At 60.9% G+C, this 26,679-nt stretch overlaps 1 protein-coding gene across 5 annotated transcripts; it reads right to left on the reverse strand.

Moving 5' to 3' along the window:
• Positions 1–1,414: 1,414 nt before the first annotated feature.
• On the reverse strand, positions 1,415–25,184 carry CLUH (clustered mitochondria homolog). 5 transcript variants are annotated; one of them, XM_063629629.1, is made up of 26 exons: positions 25,017–25,184; positions 17,180–17,379; positions 16,142–16,313; positions 14,724–14,867; positions 14,423–14,547; positions 14,176–14,330; positions 13,948–14,073; positions 13,507–13,654; positions 13,211–13,303; positions 10,726–11,420; positions 9,263–9,486; positions 8,979–9,083; positions 8,692–8,792; positions 7,885–8,037; positions 7,729–7,791; positions 7,368–7,612; positions 6,803–6,887; positions 6,471–6,624; positions 6,248–6,387; positions 4,840–4,920; positions 4,632–4,757; positions 4,422–4,543; positions 4,060–4,153; positions 3,837–3,971; positions 3,685–3,758; positions 1,415–2,841 (listed from the first exon to the last, which is right to left on the reverse strand). In XM_063629629.1, exons 2-26 carry the CDS (start codon positions 17,363–17,365, stop codon positions 2,658–2,660), a joined length of 3,930 nt encoding a protein of 1,309 aa, XP_063485699.1. In that variant the 5' UTR covers positions 17,366–17,379; positions 25,017–25,184; the 3' UTR covers positions 1,415–2,657. The 5 variants fall into 5 exon arrangements, with proteins under 5 accessions (XP_063485699.1, XP_055113949.1, XP_055113950.1 ...); XM_055257974.2 differs by lacking the exon at positions 25,017–25,184 and adding an exon at positions 24,225–24,574; XM_055257975.2 differs by lacking the exon at positions 25,017–25,184 and adding an exon at positions 24,225–24,467 and having other exon boundaries at positions 8,979–9,080.
• Positions 25,185–26,679: the final 1,495 nt, after the last annotated feature.

A 26,679-nucleotide genomic window follows, 5' to 3' on the forward strand; every position in this document is an offset into this window, starting at 1 on the left:
TGTGGCAGTCTCACTCTTGTTTCCCAGGCTGGAGTGCAGTGGCGCGATCTCGGCTCACTGCAACCTCAGCCTCCCGGGCTTCAAGTGATTCTCCTGCCTCAGCCTCCCGAGTAGCTGGGATTATAGGTGCCCGCCATCACATGCCTGGCTGATTTTTGTAATTTTAGTAGAGACGGGGTTTCAGCATGTTGGCCAGGCTGGTTTCGAACTCCTGGCCTCAAATGATCCACCAGCCTCGGCTTCCCAAAGTGCTGGGAATACAGGCTTGAGCCACCATGCCTGGCCCAGGACCCCACTTTTTAAAAAATTGAAACCTGTCACCTAAAAGAAGGGAAGGAGAAAGAGTGGATTTCACTCTAGAGCCTCCATTTGCTTTATGAAGACAGCCCCTTGTCATTTGGGTCGTCAAAAGATGTCTGAGGGCACTAATACGCTTAAAGGATCAGCCAGGAAATACCGGCCTCTCAGGCGACCAGGAGGCACAACGGTGATCAAACCCGATCGGTTCTCAGCTTCACAGGAGGCCCCGTTTTGAGAGGTGCATGAACGTGTGGCCCACGTTGACAACGCTCAGGAGAGGGGAAAGCACGTTCGGACACATCGGTGAGAGCCAGAGAAGCTGCCGCTGGGCTGGGGCTGCTGGGCAGTCTGAGGTTCTGTAGCAGGGCACTCACTCGCTGGTGGCTGTCCCCAGGTGTCACCTAAAACTTCAGGTCAGAAGCACCTGTTCTCCAGTTGGCTCAGGAAAACACAGACTCAGGGTTGGAATTTTTTTCTTTTCATAATTTCCAAGACGTACAGAGCTCTCCAAGCATCCCAAAAGGCGTATGTTCCTGGTGGGGCTGAGGGCCTGCTCTTGGAGACGGATGGCGAGCAGCGTCCAGCAGCTGTCGAGTGCTCAACTTCCCCTCTAGAGACAGGCTCTGCCCCTCAAGTCCACCTGGGTCTCGGCTATCTAAATCCTACCCGAGGGTGGCGAACTTGAGGCCCTCCTGCCTGCCCCCAGTGTCCCACCTCTGGGAGGTGCTGCCCACCCTCCTTCCTACCTCGAGTGAAGGGACAGGGGCAGGTGGCCAGCCAGGGAGGTGTTCAGTGACCTCACGGGTCCAGCATGCACAGGGCCTGGCCCCACAGCCCAACACCTCTCCCCACCTGGCCTTCACTGCGGTTTCTTCTGCACCTGACAGGTGACATTCGCCTGCACGACACCCCCACGAGCCTGGCGACTGACTGAAAGCTCGGTGAATTCCAGCTGAGTGCCTTTGATTCCACCCCTTACCTCCCACTCAAGTGACAATGTAAGCATGACTTCGAACTTGACCTCGTTTGTATCTCTCTCTCTCCCAGTCACATGCCTGTCAGCCCTCACCATCCACCCAGACCGGGATACAGAACACACACGTGAGCCTGGGGCCGCAGGTTTCAAAAACTCACTTTATTCCAATGTGAAATGAGGACGTGATGGTTTAAAAACAAGAAAAAGTTCTTGCTCAGCGGTGGGGATGCTTTGCTTGCTAGCTCACGCCCATCCCCTTTGAAACAAGGTGTCTGGACAGACCACACCCATAAGCGGCTCTCCGCAAACCCAGGCAGACGCCCGTCTCCTCTGGGTCTCGGGGTGGCCACACCCTCCCCCACCAGGGCTCTGACAGCAGGCACAGAGCAGCAACACAGGCAGGGTGGAGCGGGAGCAGCGGGGCCTGTGGGGGCCCCTGCCACCCCCAGAGCTAGTCTCAGACCAGGAAGGGAGCTGGGATCCAGAGAAGTGACATCACGTCGGCACCTGTAACTCCCGGGATCCATAATTTGGCCCTGCTTCCCCCAGCCCCGCCCCCCGGCCCACTGTGCGTTCAGCAGCTCAGGTTAAAACGAGGAGAGGGAGACATTCAGACTGCAGACCCCAAGGCTGGGTCCAGCTGGGTGCAGGGAGTAGGGAGCCGAGTCGGAGCCTGTGGCAGCGCCACCCACTGGGCTCTGAGGGCCCAGCACAGCCAACCCCGACCCCTTCATTCGGGAGCAACAGCCAGACCAGGCCAATCACAACTGCGGCTCCCATCCCGCCCCAAACTAAAGTGCACCCCAACCCTCCAGCCCTGCCACAGAGCTCTGGCTGCCCATCCCAGGACACAGGAAAGCCCCCTCCCCACCATGTTTTTTGGCTTAAAACCTGAACTTTCAGACAGGTTGGGCCCGGGGGTAGTGGCGGCAAAAGCAGCAGCCATCATGTAGACCATACAAATGACCTGAGAAATCCCGTCTGCGCGTCACCCACTCAGGAGCCACCCACTCAGGACTGGCTCGGGCTATGTACAGGGGAGAGGGACGGTCAACACTCACAGCCAGGGACGCACTCGCACACGCCCGCCGGAGGGTGGGGGCCGGAGCAACACCTGCCCCCCCCCCGCCGGGAACTGATGGCCGCACACGCCATTCACGTGTCTTCAATGGGGCCTCTGCATCATATATTCATTGAACCAGTGCAAAAACACCTTTTGTGGGGCAGGCAGGCCAGGGTCCCAGGAGGATACGGGGGTGGGGTGGGGTGAAACGCGGAAGAGGGCCTTGCTTCCTCTTCCGCCCGCAGGCACGCCCCCTTCTCCTGGAGTCTGGCTCCCTGGTGACGGGGCCGCTGGCTGACTGTCCGTCTGTCTCCCTCTCTAACCCTGCACGCTTGGAGAAGGGTCCTTGGCAGCCGGGGGCTGGGAGCCCAGGTCTTCTGGGGCCCCCGCGGGTGTGGGCTCGGTAGCCATGGGCTCCTCGGCCCTATCCCTGTTTCTGCTGGCCTCCTGGAGCTGGTGCCGCCGCGCCACCTCGGCTTTCAGATTCTCCAGGTCTTTTTGGCTGAGGATAAGGGTGGGGATGGAGGTGGGTCTCAGAGGAGTCCCGGGTGCTCCACCACCCTCCCGCCCTTCCTATGGGATAAGCTCAGGCTCTGTGCTCTGTTCAGTGGGAAATGTGTGTGAACAAGCGCTTCCCTCCTGAAGGCGAAGGTCCCTGAACACGGAGAAGGTAAGGACCCCGCACCTGACCTGTCTCAGGGCTCCCCTCACTGCCCTCTGTGGCCTCCCTCCAGAGCAGGGGGAGGAAAGCGGAATTGGGGGGCTGCTCCCACGCCTTGCTGACCAAATCCACTCCCCACATGAGGCCACACTGCTTGTGAGCACCCCGGGGAGCCTGGGGCCTGCTCCTCAGGCACACCCCGCCGTAGAATGGGAAGCGGTGGGGAGGGAATGAAGCCGCTTCTTAGGTACTGATGGGAAGACGCCAAGATACACTGTGTGAAGCAGAAACACCAAGGTCTTGGCACTCGTGGAATGCGAGGATGCTGAGTAAAATAAGGGGGGCGGGCCGGGTGCGGTGGCTCACGCCTGGAATCCCAGCACTTTGGAAGGCTGAGGCGGGCAGATCACGAGGTTAAGAGATTGAGACTATCCTGGCCAACGTGGTGAAACCCCGTCTCTACTACAAACACAAAAATTAGCCGGGTGTGGTGGCAGGTGCCTGTAATCCCAGCTACTGGGGAGGCTGAGGCAGGAGAATCCCTGAACTCGGGAGGCGGAGGTTGCAGTCAGCCGAGATGGCGCCACTGCACTCCAGCCTGGGCGACAGAGCGAGACTCCATCACAAAAAAAAAAAAAAAACCAACCAACCAGGAGACACTTCTGAGTGGGGCGGAGGCCTCACCTGAGAGGAATGAAGAGGATGCCGTTAATGACGTTCAGCTGCTCCAAGACGCTGGCCATGCTGGGGGCTGTGAACTGCGGGGCGGGGAAACGAGCCGTGAGCGAGGCTCCCGCGATTGCCAGGCTGGAGGGGCCGCTCCGCCCCGGACTCACCTTGAGGGGCGGGATGTTGGCGCTGGAGCCGTTGCGGTAGATCTCATTCATGGTGCGCTGCAAGGCCACGGCCTGCTGGGTCAGGCACTTGAGGTACTCGGAGCTCTCCTTGGTCTTCTCATGGTCCTCGCCCAGCTGCGGGGAGGCGGGCAGAGGCAGGAAGGGATCAGGCCACCCGTGGCCGCCCGCAGCCCCGCCCCTGCCACAGCCCTGCCCTGCCCACCTGCGTCTTGTAGATGGTGTAACCTTCCTTCTCGTGCTGCAGGGCCGACCGGAACTCAGCTTTGCTCTCATAGACTCGGGCGACGAGGTGGTGGCTGCCGGGAGGTGCGGTGCGGGGCGAGGGAAGGGCATAAGTGGGCTGGGCGTGGGGGCCTGACTCAGGGGCCGGGGGTCTCCTCTAGATCCCTCCCTGGAAGCCACCGAGGGGAAGATCAAGTTCAGGGCTCAGAGAAGAGGGGGAGGTCGAGAGAAATTTTCTCGGGTGTGGGAGGAAGACAAGAGCACTGTGCCTCTTCCCCCGCCCACACTGGGTGCCCCGCAGGCCTCCGAGGGCCTGGGGAGTTTGGGCGGGCAGCCCCTCACCTGAGGGCCACTTTGAGGGCCTTGGGCCCATGGTACTTGGTGCTGACGGCCAGCGCGTTCTCCAGGAAGCGCAGCGACAGGTCATACTCCATCACCCCGTGCAGCACCAGCCCGATGTTGTTCTGGGGGCAGGCGGTGGGGGGCCCTGGTCAGCTCCCGGTCCCCTGGGATGGAGCTGGATCCCTGCCGCGCCCCCGCCCCAGCACTCACGTCCAGCAGCGCCATCTCGGGGTGGTCTTCCCCGAACACCAGCAGCATGAGGTAGCGGGCGCGGTACAGCAGGCTCAGGGCGGTGGACAGCTGGCTGCTGGCGAAGCAGTACAGGGCCAGGTGCATCTGCGGGCGGGGCCGAGACAGGTCAGGGCGGCCGCGGACCCAGCCCCTGGCAGCCCCAGCGCGGGCGCACTCGCAGACTCACGTATTCCTGGATGGTGTTGGGGTGCTCGATGCCCATCACCCGCTCGCTCATCAGCACCGCCTTCTGCTGGTTACTCAGGGCCTGGGGAGAGACAGTGGTGGTCGCTGCGGCGTGGGAACCCCCCGGGCACCCAGAGCCCGCCTGGCCCCGGCCCAGTAGCCCACGGTGCCGCTCTGCAGGCTCCTGTCCCCTCCGGCTGCGCCCTGGATCTGTCCCTTGCACAAGGCAGCAGGGGGGTCAACAGCAGCTGCTGCCACACCTTGAGGGGCGGGTCACGCCCCACAGAGAGTTCCACACACCCATGGTCTTACGCCTAACAAAATCCCCACAAACACCCAAATACAAACCTAAAACTACTAAAAATGTTACAAACAACAAAAAAAAAAGCCTGAGCAGGGGTGGGTCCCTTGAGGTCAGGAGTTTGAGACCATCCTGGCCAACATGATGAAACCCCACCTCTACTAAAAATACAAAAATGAGCCGGGTGTGGTGGCGCACGCCTGTAATCCCAGCAACTCGGGAGGCTGAGGTGGGAAAATCGCTTGAGCCCTGGAGGTTGAGGCTGCAGGGAGTCGATATCACGCCACTACACTGCAGCCTGGGTGACAAAGCAAGACCCTGTCTCAGAAAAAAACAAAAACAAAAAAAACACCCATTTATAAACAAAAAAAACAGTCCCTTTGTAGGGTGTAGGGATCCTAAGACATGCTAACCCTGAAACAGCCCTGGCCAGGCAGGGTACCCAGAAACCCACAGCCTCTACCAGCCCCGGCCAGGCAGGGCACCCAGAACCCCACCACAGCCTCCACCAGCCCCAGCCAGGCGGGGCACCCAGAACCCCACAGCTTCCACCAGCCCCGGCCATGCGGGCCACCCAGAACCCCACAGCCTCTACCAGCCCCAGCCAGGCAGGGCACCCAGAACCCCACCACAGCCTCCACCAGCCCCGGCCAGGCGGGGCACCCAGAACCCCACAGCTTCCACCAGCCCCGGCCATGCGGGCCACCCAGAACCCCACAGCCTCTACCAGCCCCAGCCAGGCAGGCCACCCAGAACCCCACAGCCTCCACCAGCCCCAGGCAGGGCACCCAGAACCCCACAGCCTGCACTGGGCACAGAGGACGCAGGAGCTCGGTGGCGTGCTTCCTGCCCACTCAGAGTCTCAGGATGCGTCCTTGCTGACGGCCCGTGTGGGGTCCCCTGCCATCGCCTCCCAGAACTGACCTCACCGCAGCACAGGGGGCTCCCGAGCTCTCCCCAGGACACAGTTACAGAGGGGTGGAGCCTGGGCAGAACGAGTGACTTCCTGGGGTCTCCCTGGACTCTACCCACTCCTCCATCGGGGACCCCCTCACTCCCCATCCCCCAACACGAGGCCAGGCCTCTGCTGCCACAGCCCAGAGGGTACCTCGGCGTAGTCGCCCATGATGTAGTGGAGGCGGGCGAGCAGGCGCAGGCAGGCGCAGGTCTCCACGTGCATGGCTCCGTAGACGTTGTTAAACAGGTTCAGGGCCTCATTGATGAGCTCACAGCCCTCCTTCAGGAAGCCTGCAGGGCACCCCCAGGGGTGGCAAGGTCAGGACGGGCCATGGGGAGCCCCCGCCTCCACCCAGCCCCACCTGGCCACACACCCTGCTGCACTTTGGCCTGCCCGCTCTGGAAGAAATGGAAGGCATCCGAGGCCTTGGGGTTGACGTGCTTGACCACGGGGAAGATGTTGAGCACGTCCTCCTCGGTGAACGCGGGCTTGTGGCGACTGTCGAAGCTGTACTCCTTCAGCAGGACCTGGCGGCAGCCCCCCACACAGGAAGCCTCAGCCCCAGGTTCAGCGGGTCGGCACCTCCCAACCCACCAACGCTTGTGCACAGATGGCTACTATGAAAAAGCCACCTCCCCTGTGGCCCTGGCCAGGAGTGGGAGCCTGCAGCGGGGACGTAGCGGGGACGCTGTGAGCCATGCCCACCTGGATCCCTGTTTTCAGCGAGATCTCCCGCAGGAGCGTTATCTTCTGCAGGCCATAGGTCTCCACAGCCTGGTCCACAGTCTCACTGAGGAGGGAGCAGGGGGCCTGAGCAGCCCAAGCACCGCCGGGCCCCCCAACACTGCCCCACCCAGCTCCCCAACACTGCCACAGCCCCACCCCAACACTGTGCCAGCCCCACCCCAACACCGCCCCATGCAGCTCCCCAACACCGCCTCACCCCACTCCCCAACACTGCCCCACCCTCCACCCAACACTGCCCCAGCCCCACCCACCCCACTCCCCAACACTGCCCCAGCCCCACCCACCCCACTCCCCAACACTGCCCCAGCCCCACCCACCCCACTCCCCAACACTGCCCCACCCGGCCCCCGGGAGCCTCCCGGCTCCAGCACCCAGTGATCTCCACAGCTGCTCCCTCTTCTCTCCTCCGACTCCCTGGCCTATGACCACAGGCCTTAGACGCCATCTGGGAGGGGTGGTGGCCGCCTCATCTGCCCAATCCCACCCACCCCGCTGCCCCTGCCCCGCCCTGCCCCGCACTCACCACTCGAGGTCGAAGTCAAAGTAGTTCTTGGCCTCCTGGCAGATGTTCTTCCAGAGCTCCTGGGGGGTCATGACAGCCCAGGCTGTGTTATCTGCAGCCCCTGGAGGCCGGTTTTTCCTCCTCTTATTCCTCTTCTTGGAGACCAGCTCGTCCGCGGGCAGGTGGGCCACGGGGTTGGGGTAGGAGCTGAGGAAGCAGTTCAGGAAGTGGCTGATGGCGGCTGAGAGGCCGGAGAGCTCGACTCCCTGCAAGGCAGGTTGGATCCAAGTCATGAGGGCCCTCAGCCCCACCTCAGGCTCTTTCCCGACGCCCCACACCACCCTGGGAGGCCCTGGCCGGCCGCAGAGCGGACGGGTGGTACCTGTAAGTACGTCTTGAAGATGTGCTTGGCCGAGCGGGTGATGAGTTCTCCAATGCCGATTTTCTGGAAAGATTCAGAAGGAAGGTCTTGGTCAGGCCCCCGGCCTCCATCCCAGCCCCGCAGCTCCCGTTCCGCCCCACCCCGTGCAGCACTCACGTAGACGTGGTCCAGCTGGTGGCGGGCCGGGCTCCGCAGCAGCAGCTCCAGCACCTTGCCCAGGTAGCGCATGTTGATACCCCGCTGACGCATCACCTCTGCCAGCGTCGCCCCATCCATGGGCAGGACCGTGTGCTCCGTGCAGTCCTTCACCTGCGGGCTGCAGCAGCTCAGGCCCCCACCCAGCTCCTCTGCCTCCACCCAACTGAGTCTTTCTGCGGGAGCCCAGCTATCCTGGGAGCCCCTGGAGAAGGACCCCTAAGGCTGCAGCTCCCAGTCAGGGTGTCAGAATGTGCCCAGCCTCTGGCAGGAGCACAGGGAGGCTGGGCCAGGGGAATGCAGGCCAAGAACCAAGAGCCCAGTGGTGGCACAGGCCCCCTCTAACCACGTGGGAGAAGCAGAGGTGCCCACTCGGGGCCACTACTTGACCCCCAGCCCCGTGTCCTGAGGCTTGGAGGCACGGTGTTGGGGGAGCACCTAGCATCCTGGGACCAGGCGCAGAGCCTGCGGGAGGAGGAGGAGGATGGGTGGCCCCCACTGAGCTCCGGCCCCATCCCCCAGCCGTGCCACCACCCAGAGCTCAGAAGACTGGATTCCCCAGCTGCCAGCCCACGCGGTGCGCTCAGCAGGGCCTGGGCCCTTGACCTCTGGGGGTCAGGCTCCCCATCTGTCAAACGGGGATGCCCACTCAGGGAAAGCTGAAGACCACTCCTGCGATCCTGTGTTCATGGGCCTCCAATTCAGAGACGGATGAGGGACCAGCACCCTCCGCACAAGCCCCACCCAGCCCCGCGGCCCCTCCCTCACCAAGCCAGGGATCTGGCAGGAGAGCAGGAAGGCAGCCGCGTCCTTCAGCAGCTGCTTCTGGTCCCGAACTTCATCCTGGCAGGACTCGGGGAAGCGAACCCCTGGAGGAGAGAGAGCAGAGAGGAGAGCAGAGAGGCTGAGCCAGGCAGTGGCAAGACAAATGCCACCTGGGGCTGGCGGGGAAAGCGCTCAGATCGGGGGCGAACCCACCAGCCCCAAGGGCCCCGGCCCCCCAGCGAAGCTCCGGCCCTGGAGGGCTCCTGCGCTGGCCGGCCCCTACCACTTGCCTGGTGAGAAGATGTCAGGATTGAAGCGAATGTCGAAGGCGGTGCTGCTGATGGAGCCGACCGCCTTGCACGCGTTGCGGATCACCTCCCGGCTCCGAGGGTCTGCTGTGGAGACATGGCTCCATGAGACGAGGGTCCACTCTGCCACCGGTGGAGCTGGGCTGCCCCAAGCCTCGCCCCCTAGCTCCTTGCAGAGACGTCTGCCAGCCTCTCCCAGGTGGGGTCATAAGCCACCCTGGCAGGGCCAGCCCGGGCCCTCTCCCAGCCATCTGCGGCAGCCCCACCTGTGCCGTTGTCTGCGGCGATGGTCTCTGCCAGCTCCTTCACCTTGGCCAGGCCGCTGGCGCTGTTACCCTCCTCCTCACTTCCCGCCTCCGGTCCTGGAGGGTCCTCAGACTTGGACTCCAAGGAGGAAGGACCACCATTTTCCAGGGAGGAGGGGGTCTCCAGCTGGCTGGCTTTCTGCTGCATCAGCTGCAGGGCGGCCAGCTTCATAAAGAGGAGGTACCTGGAGCAGAGGAAACGGCAGAGCAGGAGCTGGGAATCGCGGAGGGGAGCTCTGCTGGCCCAAGGCTCCCGGCAGCTGGGGCTCCACACCCTGCAGGCATAGGGCACCTCCTGGCCGGTGTGCATGAGTCAGTGCAGAAAAACCAACATCTCCCAAGACAGGAAGAAGAAGGTGGCGGGGCGCGGTGGCTCACGCCTGTAATCCCAGCACTTTGAGAGGCCGAGGCGAGTGGATCACTTGAGTTCGAGATCAGCCTGACCAACATGGAGAAACCCCATCTCTACTAAAAATACAAAAAATTAGCTGGACGTGGTGGTGCACGCCTGTAATACCAGCTATTCAGGAGGCTCAGGCAGGAAAATCACTTGAACCCAGGAGACGGAGGTTGCGGTGAGCCGAGATCGTGCCAGCGCACTCCAGCCTGGGCAACAAGAGTGAAACTCTGTCTCAAAAGAAAAAAAAAAGAGGCCAGGCGTGGTGGCTCACGCTTGTAATCCCAGCACTTTGGGAGGCCGAGGCGGGCGGATCACAAGGTCAGGAGATCGAGACCACGGTGAAACCTCGTCTCTACTAAAAATACAAAAAAAAATTAGCCGGGCGTGGTGGCGGGCACCTGTAGTCCCAGCTACTCGGAGAGGCTGAGGCAGGAGAATGGCGTGAACCCGGGAGGCGGAGCTTGCAGTGAGCCGAGATCGCGCCACTGCACTCCAGCCTGGATGACAGAGCAAGACTCCGTCTCAAAGAAAAAAAACGCAGCTGGGTTCTGGAGATGGGAAAGAGAAGCTCCCCGTCCAGGCCAGGGCTCTCAACAGTGACAGGAAACCACTGGCATTTGAGAGAGTTACTCATGCTGTGGGACCTCTGACATGGCCATTTCCCCATTTCCTAAGCACTAAACACCAGCGGCAGGGACCCCAGTGGCAGGGACCCCCGGTGCCCCACCTGCCCGCCCCAGCACTGGGACAGTCACAGCCACCCAGACTTAAAAGTGTTCCTTTAAGAGAACAGCGCCCGCTGCAGCCGCATCACCCGCCCTGGCTGCTGGCGAGTCTGCAGCCCGGGTTTCTGCGCTTGGGAGCCTGACAGCAGGGCAGGTGGGGACGGGTCTCCAATGGCTGTGGCCAGACAGAGCCCTTCTTCACTCTCCAGCGCTTCCCCCTTCAAGAACCCAGCCCCACCCAGGGCGCCCGCACTCCCTGCAGCTGGCCCCGGCCCTGGTCCGGCAGGGCCGCCCCTCACCTGTGCTCCACGAAGGCGTCCACCAGCTCCTGGCGCAGGCAGCAGAGCTTGTGCCGGTGTGCGCGGGGGAAGCCGGCGCGCGCGCATTCCTCAGGGAGCTCCTCGCCAGGCACGGGCAGGAAGTTAAGGTCCGGGGGGAAGGTGCGCAGCAGGTCGAGGATGTAGTGGCGCCCGTCGTTGCCGATGATGCCCTTGCACTCGACCGAAGAGCAGAGCTCCACCTCCTCGTCACGGTCGTTGAGCACCTGGTGCCGCAGGATCTTGAGGGGCCGACTCGTGCGCTCCAGCAGCTCCAGGTACCGCGGGTGCGACACCACGGTCTTGCCGAAGTCGATGGAGCCGTAGATGACGCTCTGCTCCTGGTCCCGCTCCAGGATGCCGGGGATGATGGACTGGGCCGTGACCCGGTAGCCGCGGTAATCCACCACCACTGTGCCCAGCGTGTACAGCCCCTCCACGTCCACCGCGTTGTACGTGCGGACGCCGTTCAGGTCGTTGGTGGGCGCCACGTAGGCTGCCACGTCCCCCCCGAAGTCCTTGTAGTGGTCTCGGACGTCGAAGCCCAGGCTGAAGAAGATGTTGTTCCAGATGAACATCTGCATCTTGGTCTCCTCGCTGGGGTTGATGGCCATCACGTTGCCATCAATGACGGCCATGGCGCCCCTGGTGGCTGCCGCGGTGAAGTCGCTGTGCACCTGGCGGGGGTAGAGAAGCGGAGGGTAAGAGGCCCCGCCCACAAGAGCCTGCATCCACCTGGCCAAGCGCACGCACCTAGACCGTGGAGGCAACCAGGCCTGCCTTGGGAACCCAGGGACCCGCAGCCTCAGTTTCCTCATAGGTAGAAAAGGGCAAGAAAACCATGTTTTGGCCGGGAGCGGTGGCTCACACCTGTAATCCCAGCACTTTGAGGGGCCGAGGCGGTCAGATCGCCTGAGGTCAGGAGTTCGAGACCAGCCTGACCAATATGGTAAAACCCCGTCTCTAACAAAAATACAAAAAAAATCAGCCAGGCGTGGTGTTGAGCACCTGTAGTCCCAGCTACTCCGGAGGCTGAGGGAGGAGAATTGCTGGAACCTGGGAGGTGCAGGTTGCAGTGAGCCGAGATCACACCACTGCACTCCAGCCTGAGGGGCAGAGTGAGACTAAAAAAGCGCAAACAAACAAACAAAAACCCCCATGTTTTGAAAATACACTTGTGCTGAGGGAGACAGCAGAGCTTAGTGATTAACAAGTGTGAGCAGGTTTGGGATCCAACAGTTACGTGCCAGGTGAACTTGAACAGATAAAGGTATTGACATTTACAAGTTGTCCAAAATATTATAGGAAATAGTCTCTATAACGCACTTGGCACCATCTCTGGTGAAGTCAGTACCCGAGAAATGAGTTTTTGTTTCTACAATTATCATCTCTAGGCAGTAAAACTATGGGAGGTTGTTGTTTGCAGACAGGGTCTCACTCTGTTGCCCAGGCTGGAATGCAGTGGCACGAGATCTGAGCTCACGGAAGCCTCGACTTCCCCTGGCTCAGGCCATCCTCCCACTCCAGCCTCCCAAGTAGCTGGGACTATAGGCACATGCCACCATGCCTGGCTAATCTTTTGTATTTCTTGCAGAGACGAGGTTTCACCATGTTGTCTAGGCTGGTTGCCAACTCCTGGGCTCAAGTGATCCGCCTGTCTCAGCCTCCCAAAGTGCTAGGATTACAGGCGTGAGCCACTGTGCCTGGCTGAGATTTTTTTTTTTTTTTTTTTTGAGACATAGTCTTGTTCTGTCACCCAGGCTGGAGTGCAGTGATGCAATTTCGGCTCACTGCAACCTCTGCCTATTGGGTTCAAGCAATTCTCCTGTCTCAGCCTCCCGAGTAGCTGGGACTACAGGCGCCCACCACCACACCCAGCTAATTTTTGTATTTTTAGTAGAGATGGGGTTTCCCCATATTGGCCAGGCTGGTCTTGAACTCCTGACCTTGTGATCCGCCCGCCTCGGCCTCCCAAAGTGCTGGAATTACAGGCATGAGCTACTGAAGCCAGCCTGAGATTTTTTTTTTTTTAAAAGCAAATGCTTTTCCTCATTTCTCTTAGTAACCCAGCACTAATAACTTTTAAACCCCAGCAAACTAAAAGTATTATGCAAATGAGCTCCCGCCCTAGAAGGGCCATGGTTGGCCAGTGCTCGCCCAGGCAACAGCCCTGCAGCAGTCAGTGGAGGGCCGAAGCTGGACGGCCCGGGACACTAAGTCCCTACGGGAAGTAGGGTCTGCTCCTCCCGGGGACTCAAAGCCTCAGAGAGGCCAGAAAAAGGTAGTGGGATGGTCTGCTGGAAGGCAGAAGGCTAGCAGACCCTGCGGGAGATGCTGACTGGCCTCCGGGGAACCTGACAGGGTTAGGGCTGCCCCTGCCTCCCTTGCTTTCCTCCTCTCCATGAGAAAACCCGTCAGCAGGTGGACAGCGGGCCTGAGACTGCCGGTCACCAGAGGCTGCAGGCACCTTGAATATGGCCCTTTCTCGGAGCAGCCGCTCAGGCAGGTTCTTGCGAGGCAGCTCCCTCGTCGTCTGCAGCTCCTCATTCCAGTCTCGGGTCTGCAGAGAGATCAGTGGGTGAGAAACCAGCTCAGCCTGTGCCCTGTGACCTGCTCCCGGAAGTCCCTCCTTCTACCTTCCTGAGAAGAGCCCCAGACTCCCAAATGAAGTGAAGCATGGGGCCTCCGGGGAAGTGCACGGAACCAGCCCAGCACCCAGGAGGGCGGGGGTGCCCAGCGAGGGCAGGGCTAGGCCACAGCCACCTGTCCAGGAATGTGCTCCTCATAGCCCAGCCTCGAGGTGTAGGCGTCCTCTGCGCGCACGCAGTCCATGGCATGCTCCGCCTGGGGGGCCGTCCAGCTGTACACCTGGAATGGGGTGGCGATCCTCTCGAACGGGTGGCGCTGGACCCTGTGGCAGGCAGGGGAGGGGGAGATGGGGCAGCCCACCAAGCTCAGAGCCCTTCCACAGGCCCCTTTTCTGAGGCCCCCGCCCTGAGACACTGCCCTGAAGTCAGATGGAAGTGCACGGGCCTCTCCTGCGGCTGCTGTCTCAGCACTGGCCGACAGCTCCCTAGAGTGGGGACTCCAACACTGGGGGCCCAGGGAGGTTTCTTCAGACAGAAGCACCGGAGTGCAGGTGGGCCGGCTCACCCCATGCCCCCGTGTGCCATGAGACAAAGCGGGAGGGGACGAAGGCACTACCTTTTCTTCTGCAGCACAGCGAAGTTCTTCTTGAAGGTTGGGCTGATCTGGTTGAGCAGCTCCACTAGGGAATGGCTTAGGAAGCGGGGGCTGGCGGGCTTGGGGTTGAAGTGATAAGCCGTGGACCTGCAGGGAGAGGGCGGGCACTGAGCGGGGGCCCAGGTGTCTGCCCAGAACCCGGAACAGCCGGCACGGCGGGGGGGGCGTGGTGGGCTGGCGGGGACTCACTGATTCAGGTAAAAGCCCCGTGTGGACGCGGTGATGCTGACTTGCCGGTCCTCAGCCGTGATCACAAACAGGTACATGAGGTCCCCGTGCATCTTCCGGTTCCCCGGGGGCGGGTTCCAGCCGCTCATGGTGAGTACTTTCAGGCACTGCAAGGGCTGCGGGAGCGGCCGAGCCTGAGGACCCAGGCCTCTGGTGTGGGGCCTCCACCCCGCCGGGGACCCTCGTCCTCCCTCCCCCAGGACCCTACCTTCCAGTCACGGTTTTGGGGCTGCAGGGGACACAGTGGCCGCTCCCGGCTCCCCGGCAGGATGTACTCGGGTGGCGTGCAGTCGATGGGGTCCATCTCCAAGCCCTTCTTCCGCTTCCCGCTGTCTGAGGGACCCGAGGCTGGTGGTCAGCACAGGGCCACCCAGGGCCAGCTGTCTCCCTACCTGCTGACGGCCCTGGTCTGGGTGCCTCAGGCCCAGGCCCCTCGGCCCCTTCTCCAGCCCCCCACCTCCGTGCCCCCTGCCCCTTGGCTCGATCCCCGGCCCCAGTGCCTCCCGCACCTCCCAGGTCGCCGTCGGTGAAGACACTGAGGAAGGACAAGGAGTTGCAGTCAACCCCATTGAAGGCGTCGGATGGGTCCAGGCTCTTGAGCAGGTCTCGGACATGGCGCACGTGGATGCGGGCCTCACGCACCGTGTACGGCTCTGTCAGGAAAGGGAGGGGACGGCGTTAGCAGGGCCCTGCACCCTGAACAACCTGCTCAGCACGAAACAGGTTTTGGGGGTGCTAACGCAGTGGTTTTCATTTTCAACTTTAAGTTTCCATTTTGAAATTCCACTATGAACACACAAGCTGGAGTTCTGGTTTTGACACCACACACACACACACACACACACACACACACACACACACACACTCTGCCTACTGGTGAGCAGGGATCTTTGTTCATAAAGAACTTCCTGCCAAATGCCTCTGAAGCACACACAGGCCTCAGGCGTCCACAAGGCCACCTGCTTTTGTGCGCCAGTGTCCCGGCTGGGCAGGGCTTTTGGAGCTCTGGGACTTCCACACCACAGCCTTGCCCTGCTCTCCCGAGGCAGCCTCACGTAAGGGTGGCCTGAGGACTTTCCAAGGCCCCCAATGTCAACACTGCCCCCTATATGGTTTCATGGGATTTTAATGGCAGTTCTTTTGGTGGAGAAGAGAGGTTCCGTGATCAACTGAGGGCGCTGCTGAGCTACAGACCTTTTCCGTCACTGCTCTCAACAGGCGGACAGGCCCTGGGTGGGGAACCTGAGCGGCTTCTACCCAGAAAACTTGAGGCCACGGGCCAACCTGATGGCACCTCCCCATGCACAACCTCCCCACTCTAGCGCTAGGAAATTTTTGGGACTTCTCACGGATCTCTACAGAACTGGACTGGGCTGACTTCAAGCCCTGGCATGATACTGCCTGATTTTTTTTTAGAATCACAGCTCTGTTCTTTTTGTTTTTTGTTTTTTTGAGACAGAGTTTCGCTCTTGTTGCCCAGGCTGGAGTGCAGTGGCACGATCTGGGCACACTGCAACCTCCGCCTCCCGGGTTCAAGTGGTTCTCCTGCCTCAGCCTCACGAGTAGCTGGGATTACAGGTGCGTGCCACCACGCCCGGTTAACTTTTTGTATTTTTAGTAGAGATGGGGTTTCACCATGTTGGCCAGGCAGGTCTCCAACTCCTGACCTCAAGTGATCCACCCGCCTTGGCTCCCAAAGTGCTGGGATTACAGGCGTGAGCCACCATGCCCCACCCACGGCTCTGTTCTCTAACCCATGGGCCGTGAAACTGGCTGATATAGGTGTGATGGCCTGAGAAGCAGACCTGTGCTCCAATCCTGCCTCCATGAGCTCATCCGTGACACAGGGACCCTGGCATGGATGGTGCTGCCTGCCTCTGCCTCCGTGGGCCCTCCCCCGGGCAGGCTGCCCAACTTCCAGACCAACCTTCCACCACACGCAGCACGGAGCCCTCCTGCAGCCCCTCGACACTGCGCAGCTCCGAGAAGTGGTCCAGCACGTTGCCATCCAGGTGCAGCGAGAAGCAGGTGCGGTGACACGTGTCCTCACGGTCCATGAGCACCTGGTGGATCTCCTGCACCATCTCCTGGGGGGATACCTGCAGGGAGAAGGCCCCGCCCACCCCGGTGAGAGGCCACATAGCGGAGAGGGAAGGTCCCGAGCACCCTGGTGAGAGGCCACGTAGCGGACAGCAAGGGCAATACCCCCTTGTCCCTAGCCCAGAGTACCTTGGTTCCCCAGAATAAATGCCCCAAATACTCGGCTATCCCACTTTCTGGCTTTTAAATCCAGGCTTTGTCCACACATGCCATGCCCTGTGTGTGCAGCCTGGAGCCTGGCCCACCGATTCGGCCTGCAGACCAAGAGCAATGCCCGAGCAGAGAAGGGAGATGAAGAACAGGGGGACAGAAGACGGCAGGCTCGCCCCCGGCCTTGCCCAGTGCTAAGGTGCCTGGGGCAAATGGCTTTCACCTTCCAGAAGGGGTGCTCTGGGGCCCAAGCCTGTCGGTGCTGAGACATACGACGGCCCCGCCTCGTTCCCCACTGAGTCACCAGCTTGCAAGACCTCCACGTTGGCTCTGCCCTTGGAGATTACCCAATACTACCCTCCCCTCTGGCAGATGGTAAAATCATGGCCCAGAGAGAGGTGACTTGCCTGAGGGCACAGAGCAAGAGGCTGGGGAGTCCTGGGATGCCAACACTACCCAGCCACTATCACTCCCCTCCCCACATAGGGCTGGCAGGCCCAGCTGGTTGCTGTCCTCTAACAATGGGGCAATGACCTGACCCTGGGCTCAACTCTCACGTCCACCATGCTAGCTGAGTGACTCTGGGGAGGGCACGGGATCCTCAGTTTCCTGCCACAAAGTGGGGCTGGGAGGAGCACGAGCAAGGCTAAGCTTTCCAGCTCACCCTTCCCAGCAGGCTCAGGCCTGGCCCCCAGCACCCATTCCTCCATCTTACCTGCAGGGAGAAGGGCTCGATCCCAGGGGCGAGGATCTTCACAGAAAAGCCCGTGTCCTGAATGACAATGACTTCCTGGCCGGTGGTCTCATCTCCCGGGTCGGCCTCGTCAAGCCCATTTTCCCTGGGTGGCTCAGCCGCCCCCTCCTTCTTCAGGCTCTCTGGGCAGTCCCCGTTTAAGAGCATGACTGATGGCAGCTCTGTGGGTGACAAGAACGGATCAGAATCAGGCAGCCTCACTGGTCGGCGGGGCCGTCCCCCTGACCCCACGTGCCTTCTGGAAAGGCATCTGTACGCCCTCGTGAGCCTCAGCCTCACGGTCGCGCCCCGCCCTCTGCACACCTGCAGGCCACTTCCACACCCGGCCGCTCCTCCCAGCCGCTGCTCCTGGGCCCACTGTGGTATGGCTTGCACCTGAACACACGGCCCAAACCACTGTCCCCAGGGTCACCAAAGCCACCCTTCAAGCCAAGCCCGAGGGTCTCCTCCGGCCCTAACATACCTGGCTTCCCAGCAGCAGTTCCCCTCTTCCTCTCCTCTTCTCTGACCCACAAGGTGCCCTCGCCCCTCCCTCTCCAGCTCGCTCCATCCTCTTCCATCCCTCCTGAGCTGTGGTCCTGGGCTGCAGGGGGGCGGCAGGGGTGGGCCTGGGCCCAGCCTCTCCTCTTTCTGACCCCACCCCTTCCCATACACTCCTGCCTCGTGGCTCACACGGCCAATCCTGTCCTCTCTCCAGCCTTTGGACCAAGGAGACTGCTGCCTCCCAGGCATCAAATGCGGCTGTCCCTGAGGCATCACTGCAGTCTCGTCTCGCAGGGACGGAACTCATCTTCCTCCTCAAACTGGCACCTGCTCTATCTAGTCACCCACCCCAAACCCCCCAGCCCACCCACGGGACCTGGCCTCTGCAGCCACTGCCCTGGGGCGGGTCTTTCCTCTATTTCAGCAGTGCCACCTACAACCCTGCTAGGAAGCCCACTGCTTACAAGACCAAGCCTCTTAGGCCAGCGCTCTCAGCACCCACCTGAAGTCAACCTCGGCTCCTGCCTGCTCCCTGCTGAGGTCTAAGGACACCACGCCATGGAAGGCTGGTACCGCCCACCGCCCTCCCACCACTGTGCTTCTGTGTCTGTGCTGCCCCTGACATCCCATACTGTACAGCAAACACTGACTCACCCTTCAAGGCCTAGGAGAAATAAACCTTTTCAACAGCCTGGCCAAATGACCCTTAATGGCGGAATCACACTCCCTCCCCCTTTCATTCCCAGAGACATTCGGCTGCACCCAGGGTGGCGTCCTCACCAGCAGCTCTACCCACCACCTTCTATCTTGCCCAGTCTCAACAAAAAAGGCAACAAATAAAGCACTTACGGCAAACCTCTAGCCATGTCTAATATTTGTAGATAGCACCCAATCCACATGCTGTAAGCAGGGCGGGGAGCAGGTGACAAAACCTTGCATTCCTACCCAGGTACCAGCGAAACAAAGGAGGGCCCGTTGTTCTGCTGAGGAGCCAAGGACCGCCTCTCAGTAACCCTCCAGCAGACACGGGCCTGCCTGGGCACCCAGCTGGGAGATGAGGACCTTGGCCCCTAGGGTCTGCCCATCGGCCAGGCTGACCTGCCTGGCTTGGCTTGAAGTTCAACGGTCTCAACTCTGAGGAGGGCCTGGGTTCCCTTCCAGAAAGAACAGCTCGCCCAGCTCTGCCCATCTCCTCTAGACCCCACCTCCCCTTCCCTACCCAGCTCTCAGAATTGGGGACAGGTACATTTCCCAGAACTGTGTGTTCCCAATCCGGACCCATCAGAAACGCAGAGCAGGAGCCTCAGGGAAGGGATGAGGCCGGTACGGAAAGGCAGAGACCGGGGGGCCTGCAGAGAGTCACTCCCTCTCCCTGGACCCCCACAAATAAATGAGAAACAGGACCTCTAAGAGCTCAGAAAGTCTCTTCCCCCTTACCCCAAAGAGGGGTATTTGAAGCCCAGAAAGGCTCGAGTTTGGCCTAAGGTCAACCGAGTCAGAACGGGCCCCAGACTCCCTCCTGCAGCCCGAACCCTATACCGCGGCACTGCCCTCAACTCTGGCCACTGAGGACCTTCAGTAACTGTGCATGTCATGGCTCTCCATCCCCACCCCACCCTCTCCAAGCCTGCAGTGGACTCCCAGGAACCATGAGGACACACAAAGACCTCCCTTCCAGGATCCAACCAGCACGTGATCCCCTAGCACGTGAGCAGCCCCACACACCTTGCCTGACTCTAGTGACAGAGCAGAGCAGACAGCTGGGGCGGTGGTTGGTCAGCTTGCAAACAGCAAGAGGCGGGGCAGCCAGGTGGAGGAACTGCCCCCCACAGGGTCCCTGAGAAAGGCTGTGCTGGCTGCCAAGCCCCGGGAATAAGGGGAGAAGCAGGAAGAGCCCCCACCCAATATAGAACAGTGGTTTTGAGCTATGAGATCCCAGAAGTGGGGAGTCAAATACCTAGACAGAGACAGCCTGTGTTCTTTCGCATGTCTGGAATGGGATACAGAAAGGAGGGAGGACAAGGCAAGGTGGCCATGGCTCCCACTCTCCTTCCCCAGCCCAGGGAGACGACCCTCAGGGGGTACCTATTCCCTATCCCGTTTCAAAGGAATGCACCTGGCTCCCCAGGGGCCTCCTCTCCCCAGGACAGCATGTGCTGCCCCTGATCCTTCCTCCTAGGAACCCCGAAGGTCTCCCCACCCCTGGATGAAGGCCGAGCGATCTCCCCCGCAGGCAGCTGGCTGGCTCTCCAGGTCCCGGTGCTCACCTGGTGCAGTTGGCAGCTGCCCTCCCCTCGGCTCTGGAGTCTCGGGATGGCCGTGGCAGCAAGGCAGCCGGCTCTCCAGCTCAGCCCCAGCATCGCCCGGGTTCCTCGTTCCAGTCTCTGCCGCTACCCTTGCCCTAATGCAGCCAGTCGGCCCGGGGCTGGAGCTCCGGCTGGCTTCGGGTTTCAGTGGGGCCAGGCCTGCCACGGCAGCCCCAGGAAGGGCACACTCCCCCTGCCTGGCATCCCGCTCAAGGTCGGCCAGAAGGACGGCTGTGGGCCAGGAGAACCCAGTGGCCCCAGGACCCCAGGGGGAGCTGCTATCAGCACTCAGGCCCACCTCTCTCTGCCCCCTAGAGAGAGGGTCACTGCCGGCAAAGCCGCTAGGGGGATCGGAGAACCCAGAAATTGGGGTACCTGGACCCCTCAAGATTGAGGGCCTAGGAGACTGGCTGGCAGGGGCAGGGCCCAGCAAGGGGGTCCTCTCCTCAGCTGCCACCCCAGTGGGGGTGAACAGGACCGCTTCCGCCAGCTGCCGCCAACAGCTGGCACAGACCCGGGCCCAGGCCATAAGGTGGCTGCCTCTGCCCACCAGTCCCAGACACTGAGCACCCCACTGTCCCTGGGCCAAGGGCCTGGCTGGGACCTCTGGCTCCTGCTGCCCCCTGCAGGTGACCTGGCTGCCAGCCCCTTCCTGGGAGTCACTGGTTCCTGTGGAAGGGAGGGGGATGCGCCCCCACCTTCCCAGAGGACAACTGCACCCGCGCCCCTGGCCTCCAGGCTCCATCAAGAAGCTGGCAGACTCCATCTTCCCTTCCCAGCAGCCCCGGCCCTGCCAAGAGGGAACCAAGTCTCTCCCAGGGGAGAACAGAGCTGGCAGCAAGAGGCCGGTGGCCACAACGGCAGGGGAGGAGCCACCCAGCTGGCCAGGGCGCCTTCCCAGGGCCTCTGACATGCTGCCAGGGCCCAGTGAGGGCTGCCCCAGCATCCACCCTACCCAGGGTGGGCGGGAGCCAGGCTCTCACTCCATCCCCTCCCCTCCAGGACCAGGGATCAGGCAGACCCTGGGCTGCTTCACAGCCCCCATGGAAGGTTCTGGGTCTCACACAATGACCAGAGAAGGACCAGGCCTGGACAGAGCCCCTCTGCTCCTACCCTCTCCTGAAATGCACCCTAACCCTCCGGAGAGAGGGGTGGGGCAGGGCAGCCTGGCAGTGACCCCAGAGGAGTGTTGACAACCACCTGCATTCTGATTACCACAGAGCCAGGACTCAAGCTAGGCCCAGCCCACGGCAGCTCCCTAAACCGCCGTGCCAGCCCATCTCACCTGAGGAAACTGAGGCTCCAGAAGGCTAGGAAGCAGCTGCCCAAGGTCACAGAGGCAAGAGGAGCCAACCCAGAGCAAGAGAAAACCAGGTGTTACTATCGCATTTGGGATTAAGTTTAAAAAAAAAGAAAAGGAACAACAGGGGTGTCAGATGCCCAAACCCATGGCTTTTGAGTCACTCACACTGAGCGCAGGCTACCGACCCACAGGCTACCGGCCGCTCCCATGGACCCGCTCCCACTCGGCGCAGCCCACCCATCCCCTCCCAAGGGGCCCGGCAGCACCCACAGGTAGGCTGCACCCGCTTCCTCCTCCAGGCCTCAGGACTCTACTCAGGGGGCAGATCTATCCGTCACAGCATTCCCCAAGGCCTCTACACCCTTGGGCCAATGCTCCCTCCTCTCATAGCCCAGGGGCACCTCTGAGGATGTGAGCTTTAGGGGAGGGGAAAAGGAGGTCTTCTGCAGAGCAGGAGAGCCGTGCCCCAACAGCACTGCATACACGCAAACTCAGATGCTAGTGAAGAGACAAAGCACACCCTTGCCCGGGCCTGGAGGCGCAGGGAGCCCAAAGGCGGCAGACAGGAGGAACTAGAAAAGAAACTTAGGCCTCCCCAGAGGGCCTGTGTGCTGCCCAAGCCAGGCCACGCCCCAGCCAAGGCCTCAGCAAGTGAGGCTCCAGCAGGAAGTAGGGTCCTAAAAGGTACATCACCCGTCCCAGGAGCCCAGGGTTTCAGGGAAAGGCAATGGGGCGGGCAGGCGGCCTACTGAAGAACCTACAGACCAGGCACCTGTTTGCCTCCTTCCTGTCCCGCCCAGGCCAGAAGCAGGTGTTCAGGGCCTGAGGGCAGTTCAGAGTTCCTCAGGCTGCTCTCCCCACATCCCATCCAAGATCCAGTTGCGCAGCTCCCATAAGCCCCTAGACTCCTTCCCCAGCTGCCAGCCTCCTCCTCCTCCCGCTCTGGGCCTCAACTCCAGGGAGCCCTCCCCTGGGCAGAAGGAACCTGACGCACCATGGTGGACCTGAAAAACCTGCCTGTTCTCTTAACCCCTAAAAGCCGCTGTATTCCCAGGAAGGTAACCAACCCTTGCCCCCAACCCTCAATGGCCTAGATCACCTCCTTCCTAAGGTGGCTGAAGAGCCTTCCAGAGCTGGATCTCAGAAGTCAGGAGCCTTGGTTCTGATGCTCAGGTGGGCCCCAGCTGGGGGGTCTTCATTAAGGCTCCGTCCTTCTTTTAATAGATCCAGGCTGGCTGTAACATAAGTCCTAGCTACCTGTACTAGCTTCCCAGAGACGTAGGAGCCCATGTCCTGCCCATAAGTATGCTCCCAATTTCCCCAAAACACATAGCTGTGCCCTTCCCTGACTCAGTTTACCCCAGACAGAGCCCCCCTTCCCCCAGCAGAGTTAGGAAGGGGCTTCACTGACTCCCTCACAGAAATCTTCCAACAGACGCTCGTCGGCCCCCTCGTTCTCAGCATGGGATCCAAACCAACATGCCTGTCCCAGCTTCCTCCGGGCCAGGCCTCGGCAGCCTTGGCTTGCTGGCCATGAGCTGGAATCCAAACACTCCCCTTAACAACTAAATCGCTGTGTGACCTTGGGCAAGTCACTTCGACTCTTCAGGTCTCTGCTAGAGGGGAAATCAGCCAACCTCCTCTTATCCAGCCTGCCCCCACTGATTCAGAACCACAGCAGCACAAAGCCTGGCAGGTTGGGGCGATGAGCATTTGCTGTTCTGCCCAAACCTTGGCCTTGTCTAGACAATCAGCAGTACTGCCCCAGCACCTGTCCCTCACCCCAAGGCAACTCCGCTGTGATGGTAACAGGGTCGGAGGGCTGAACGCTGTCCCCATCCTGATTCCCAAGTCAGCTCTGGCGCACTCACTGAAGCTGGGAAGGGAGATGATGAGGCGTTAAGACCACAAGTCCCAACTGAGAACAGTCGACAGCCCAGGCCTGAGGAAGATGACGACTGAGGGTCTGGGAAGGGGATTCCAGCTCCAAGGCTGGAGTCTGAGACACGGTGGAGGGAACAGAGGGAAGAGAAGGGGCTCAGGAGAAAGGGAAAGCAGGCCCCACCCGAGACAAGCTGCAGCCACTGCCACAGTCACCACCATCCAGCCCCCATGGGGGATCGCTGGGAGCTTGACTCCACACTAACGACCTTTGCCTTAAAAACAGCAACTCTGGTCTGACCCACTTTTCGCAATAAGGCAGGTTAATGATCAAGTTCTGGCACAAACACTTCCCCCTGCCAAGGAGTTTGGCTTTGCCCCATGCAAACGCAGACGCCCCCTACACCAGGTCGGCCGAGCAGGCCAACACACCTGAGAATCGCCGCCACAGCCTGAAGACCTGCGGTTACAGCCTGGCCTCAGGGCATGAACCAGGGACGCCCCTCACAACGCACACCCCGCACCTCGTGCTCTTCCCACAAACCAAGCCTGGGAAACCTCGAGCGGAGCTTCACTCCCAGGGCTGCAGCCCTGCGCACAGGGAATGCCTAGGAGGCCGACGCGGAGCAGGTGCCGAAGGGGGCTGTCCCGCAAGCGTCGGCGCGACCCCAGCTCAGAGAGCTCCCATGCTCGGGCGCAGAGGGGGTGGGGCCGCCGATTCTCTCGGTCTGCGGCGGCGGCGCACCCCGAAACCGCGTGTGCGCGCACGTGTCCCCGCCATGAGGCGCGCGTGTGCCCGCCGAGGGTGCCAGCCGAGGCTGCCCTCCCCGGGACTGCACGTGCGAAGCCCGGGCCGCAGCCGGGGGCGACTGTGAAGGTGACCTTCAGGGTGGGGGCGACCCGGTGGAGGCCCCAGCGAGATACAACCGGGCCCGACGCGGAGGGAAGGCGGCGGTCCCCGCGGAGTCCCGAACCCGCCCGCCCTGGTCCGGCGCCCCCCGCCCTGCGGCCCGCTGGTCCCGTCCCCGCTCACCGGCCGCGCCCGGCCGCCCCTTGCCCCCGGCCTGCGAGCCGTGTTCCCGGGCGCTGTCGGCCGGGGCGGCCGCCGGCAACTCGTCCGTCTTGATGACCATGGTGGCGGGAGCGGGCGTCCGCCTCGGCTGTCCGCGCCGCCCGCCGCGCCACTAACCCAAGTGCCCTGCGCGCCGCGGCCGCTGCGGGAAGGACGGAGTCACCGGCCCACGTGGTGCGCGCCGTGGCCTTTGACCCCACCGCCGTTTTCCCTGCCCCGCCCTCGCGCCCGGCCCGGCCCACGGCGGCCCGCGAGGGACAAAACGCGCCGCGCCTCGTTCCCCGCCCACGGACGCGGTGACTTTCCAGAACGTCTTAAAGGCAACGCACTCTGACTCAAGGCCCAGGGAGGCTGGGTGCCCTCGCGGGGCGGGGCCTCGGGGAGACTCCCTGCCGCTCGCTGCCCGTCGGGCGGGCACTGTGACCTTGGGTGGAAACTGGTCTGGGTCTGCCATGGCTAACCCTCCCCTCTCCAATGATCCCCTGTTTTCTTTTGCAAATTTGCTAAATGACCGCGCAGTCTGTCATCTGCGGTTTTCTCGTGAGCCTCAGCGCCCTCCCCACCGGGCAGGCCCTTTCCCGCCGAATGGGTGCGGCTGGATTATTGAGGGAGTGGAGGGTCGCATAGGGCACGGGCAAGAGAGGCGAGGGCGGGACATGGCTAATGGGGATCAAGTGTCAGAATGGACCCGCCAAACTTTGCCCCGAGCCAGAACGGGCTCGCTACCCGCGTCCTCGACCCATGAGTCCTCACCTCCAGGCTGGTGTCCTCATGTTACAGTGGAGGAGGCCGAGACCAAGGTCACACAGAGAGCAAGGGGTAGAGCCGGGTCTGACTCCATCCACAGCCAGGACGCTTTACAGTAACTCGTATTTTTCACTTGGCTGGGGCTTGACGGGGACTGAACAGTGAGGTCAGAGAATGCTGCAGAGGGGACATTGGAACCAGGTCTTGCAGTGAGTTGAAGTGCTCCGGGCAGAGAGCGCGCAGTGGGTCTTTCCTGCCCAGGCCCCAGGGGGCCTTTGTGACGCACCTGAGGCATATAACTTTAGGAGCGTTTGTCCAGCTCCAATGAGAACTGGAAAGCTTCAGCCTCCCGAGGTGGGCTGGGAGGGCCCTAGCTAGGGCCTCGCACAAATTGCAAAGGAAAGCCGATCTTGTTCTGGAGAGCACGTGGTGAGGAAAGCCAGCGATATGATGTGAGCATTTAAACGGGAGGAAGGAAGATGAGAAGTGGTAAGATTCTTCTTGGCCGGCCGGGCTGTGCAGCGGCTCACGCCTGTAATCCTAGCACTTTGGGAGGCTGAAGCCAGGCGGATGACTTGAGTTCAGAGTTCAGAAGTTTGAGACCACCCTGGGGAACATTTCAAAACCCCCGTCTGTACAAAAAATATTGTTTAAAAAAAAGCCAGGTGTGGTGGCACGCGCCTGTAGTCCCAGCTACTCAGGTGACTGAGGCAGGAGAATCGCTTGAACCCAGGAGGCGGAGGTTGCGGTGAGCCGAGATCGCACCATTGCACTCCAGCCTGGGCAACAAGAGGGAAACTCTGTCTCAAAAAAGAAAAAAAAAAGTGTGCATATATATATATACATACATACTTATGTGTGTGTGTGTGTATATACGTATGTGTATACACACACTCGTTCCTCTTTTGTTACACAAATGTGCAGCAAATTGTACCTGCTATTCTTCACTGATTTTTTTTTTTACTTTACACGCTTTCAGTAGGTGTTCTCATTCCATTTATGCTGGATAATATTCTATTGTGTGGTTGTACCATAATTCTTTTAGCCAGTCACCTGACTGATGGGTACTTAGTTTGTATTCATGAAGCTCAAGGGTTTTTGAGAATTGTACCTAGTCTAGTGGTCCAGTGCAGCTGAAGTTGGAAGCCCTTGCATGTTGGTAATGCTACTCATAATAGGAAACTCAGTTTTAACCCTGGGGGTTGAGGAAGAGCAGCAAGCCTGGGGTTAGAGAAACAGACACGTATAAAAAGCATCATCCAGCCGAGTGCGGCGGCTCACGCCTGTAATGCCAACACTTTGAGAGGCCGAGGAGAGCAGATTGTATGAGCTCAGGAGTTGGACACCAGCCTGGGCAATATGACAAAACCTCATCTCTACAAAAAATACAAACATTAGCTGGGTGTGGTGGTGTGCGCTTATAGTCCCCGCTACTCAGGAGGCTGAGGTAGGAGGATTACTAGAGCCAAAGAGGTCGACGCTGCAGGATCTCGCCACTGCACTCCAGCCTGGGCGACAGAGCAAGATCCTGTCTCAAAAAGAAAAAAGAAAGGAAAAAGAAAAGAAAGGAAAAAAAAAACAAACATCATCCTTTGATCACATTCTCCGTAGTCCGGTGGTCTGACCTCTGACCACACATTAAGCAGACTGATTCTTGCTTTCACACTAC

The sequence above is a fragment of the Symphalangus syndactylus genome, chromosome 20 (assembly GCF_028878055.3).
Source record: "Symphalangus syndactylus isolate Jambi chromosome 20, NHGRI_mSymSyn1-v2.1_pri, whole genome shotgun sequence".
NCBI lineage: Eukaryota > Metazoa > Chordata > Mammalia > Primates > Hylobatidae > Symphalangus > Symphalangus syndactylus.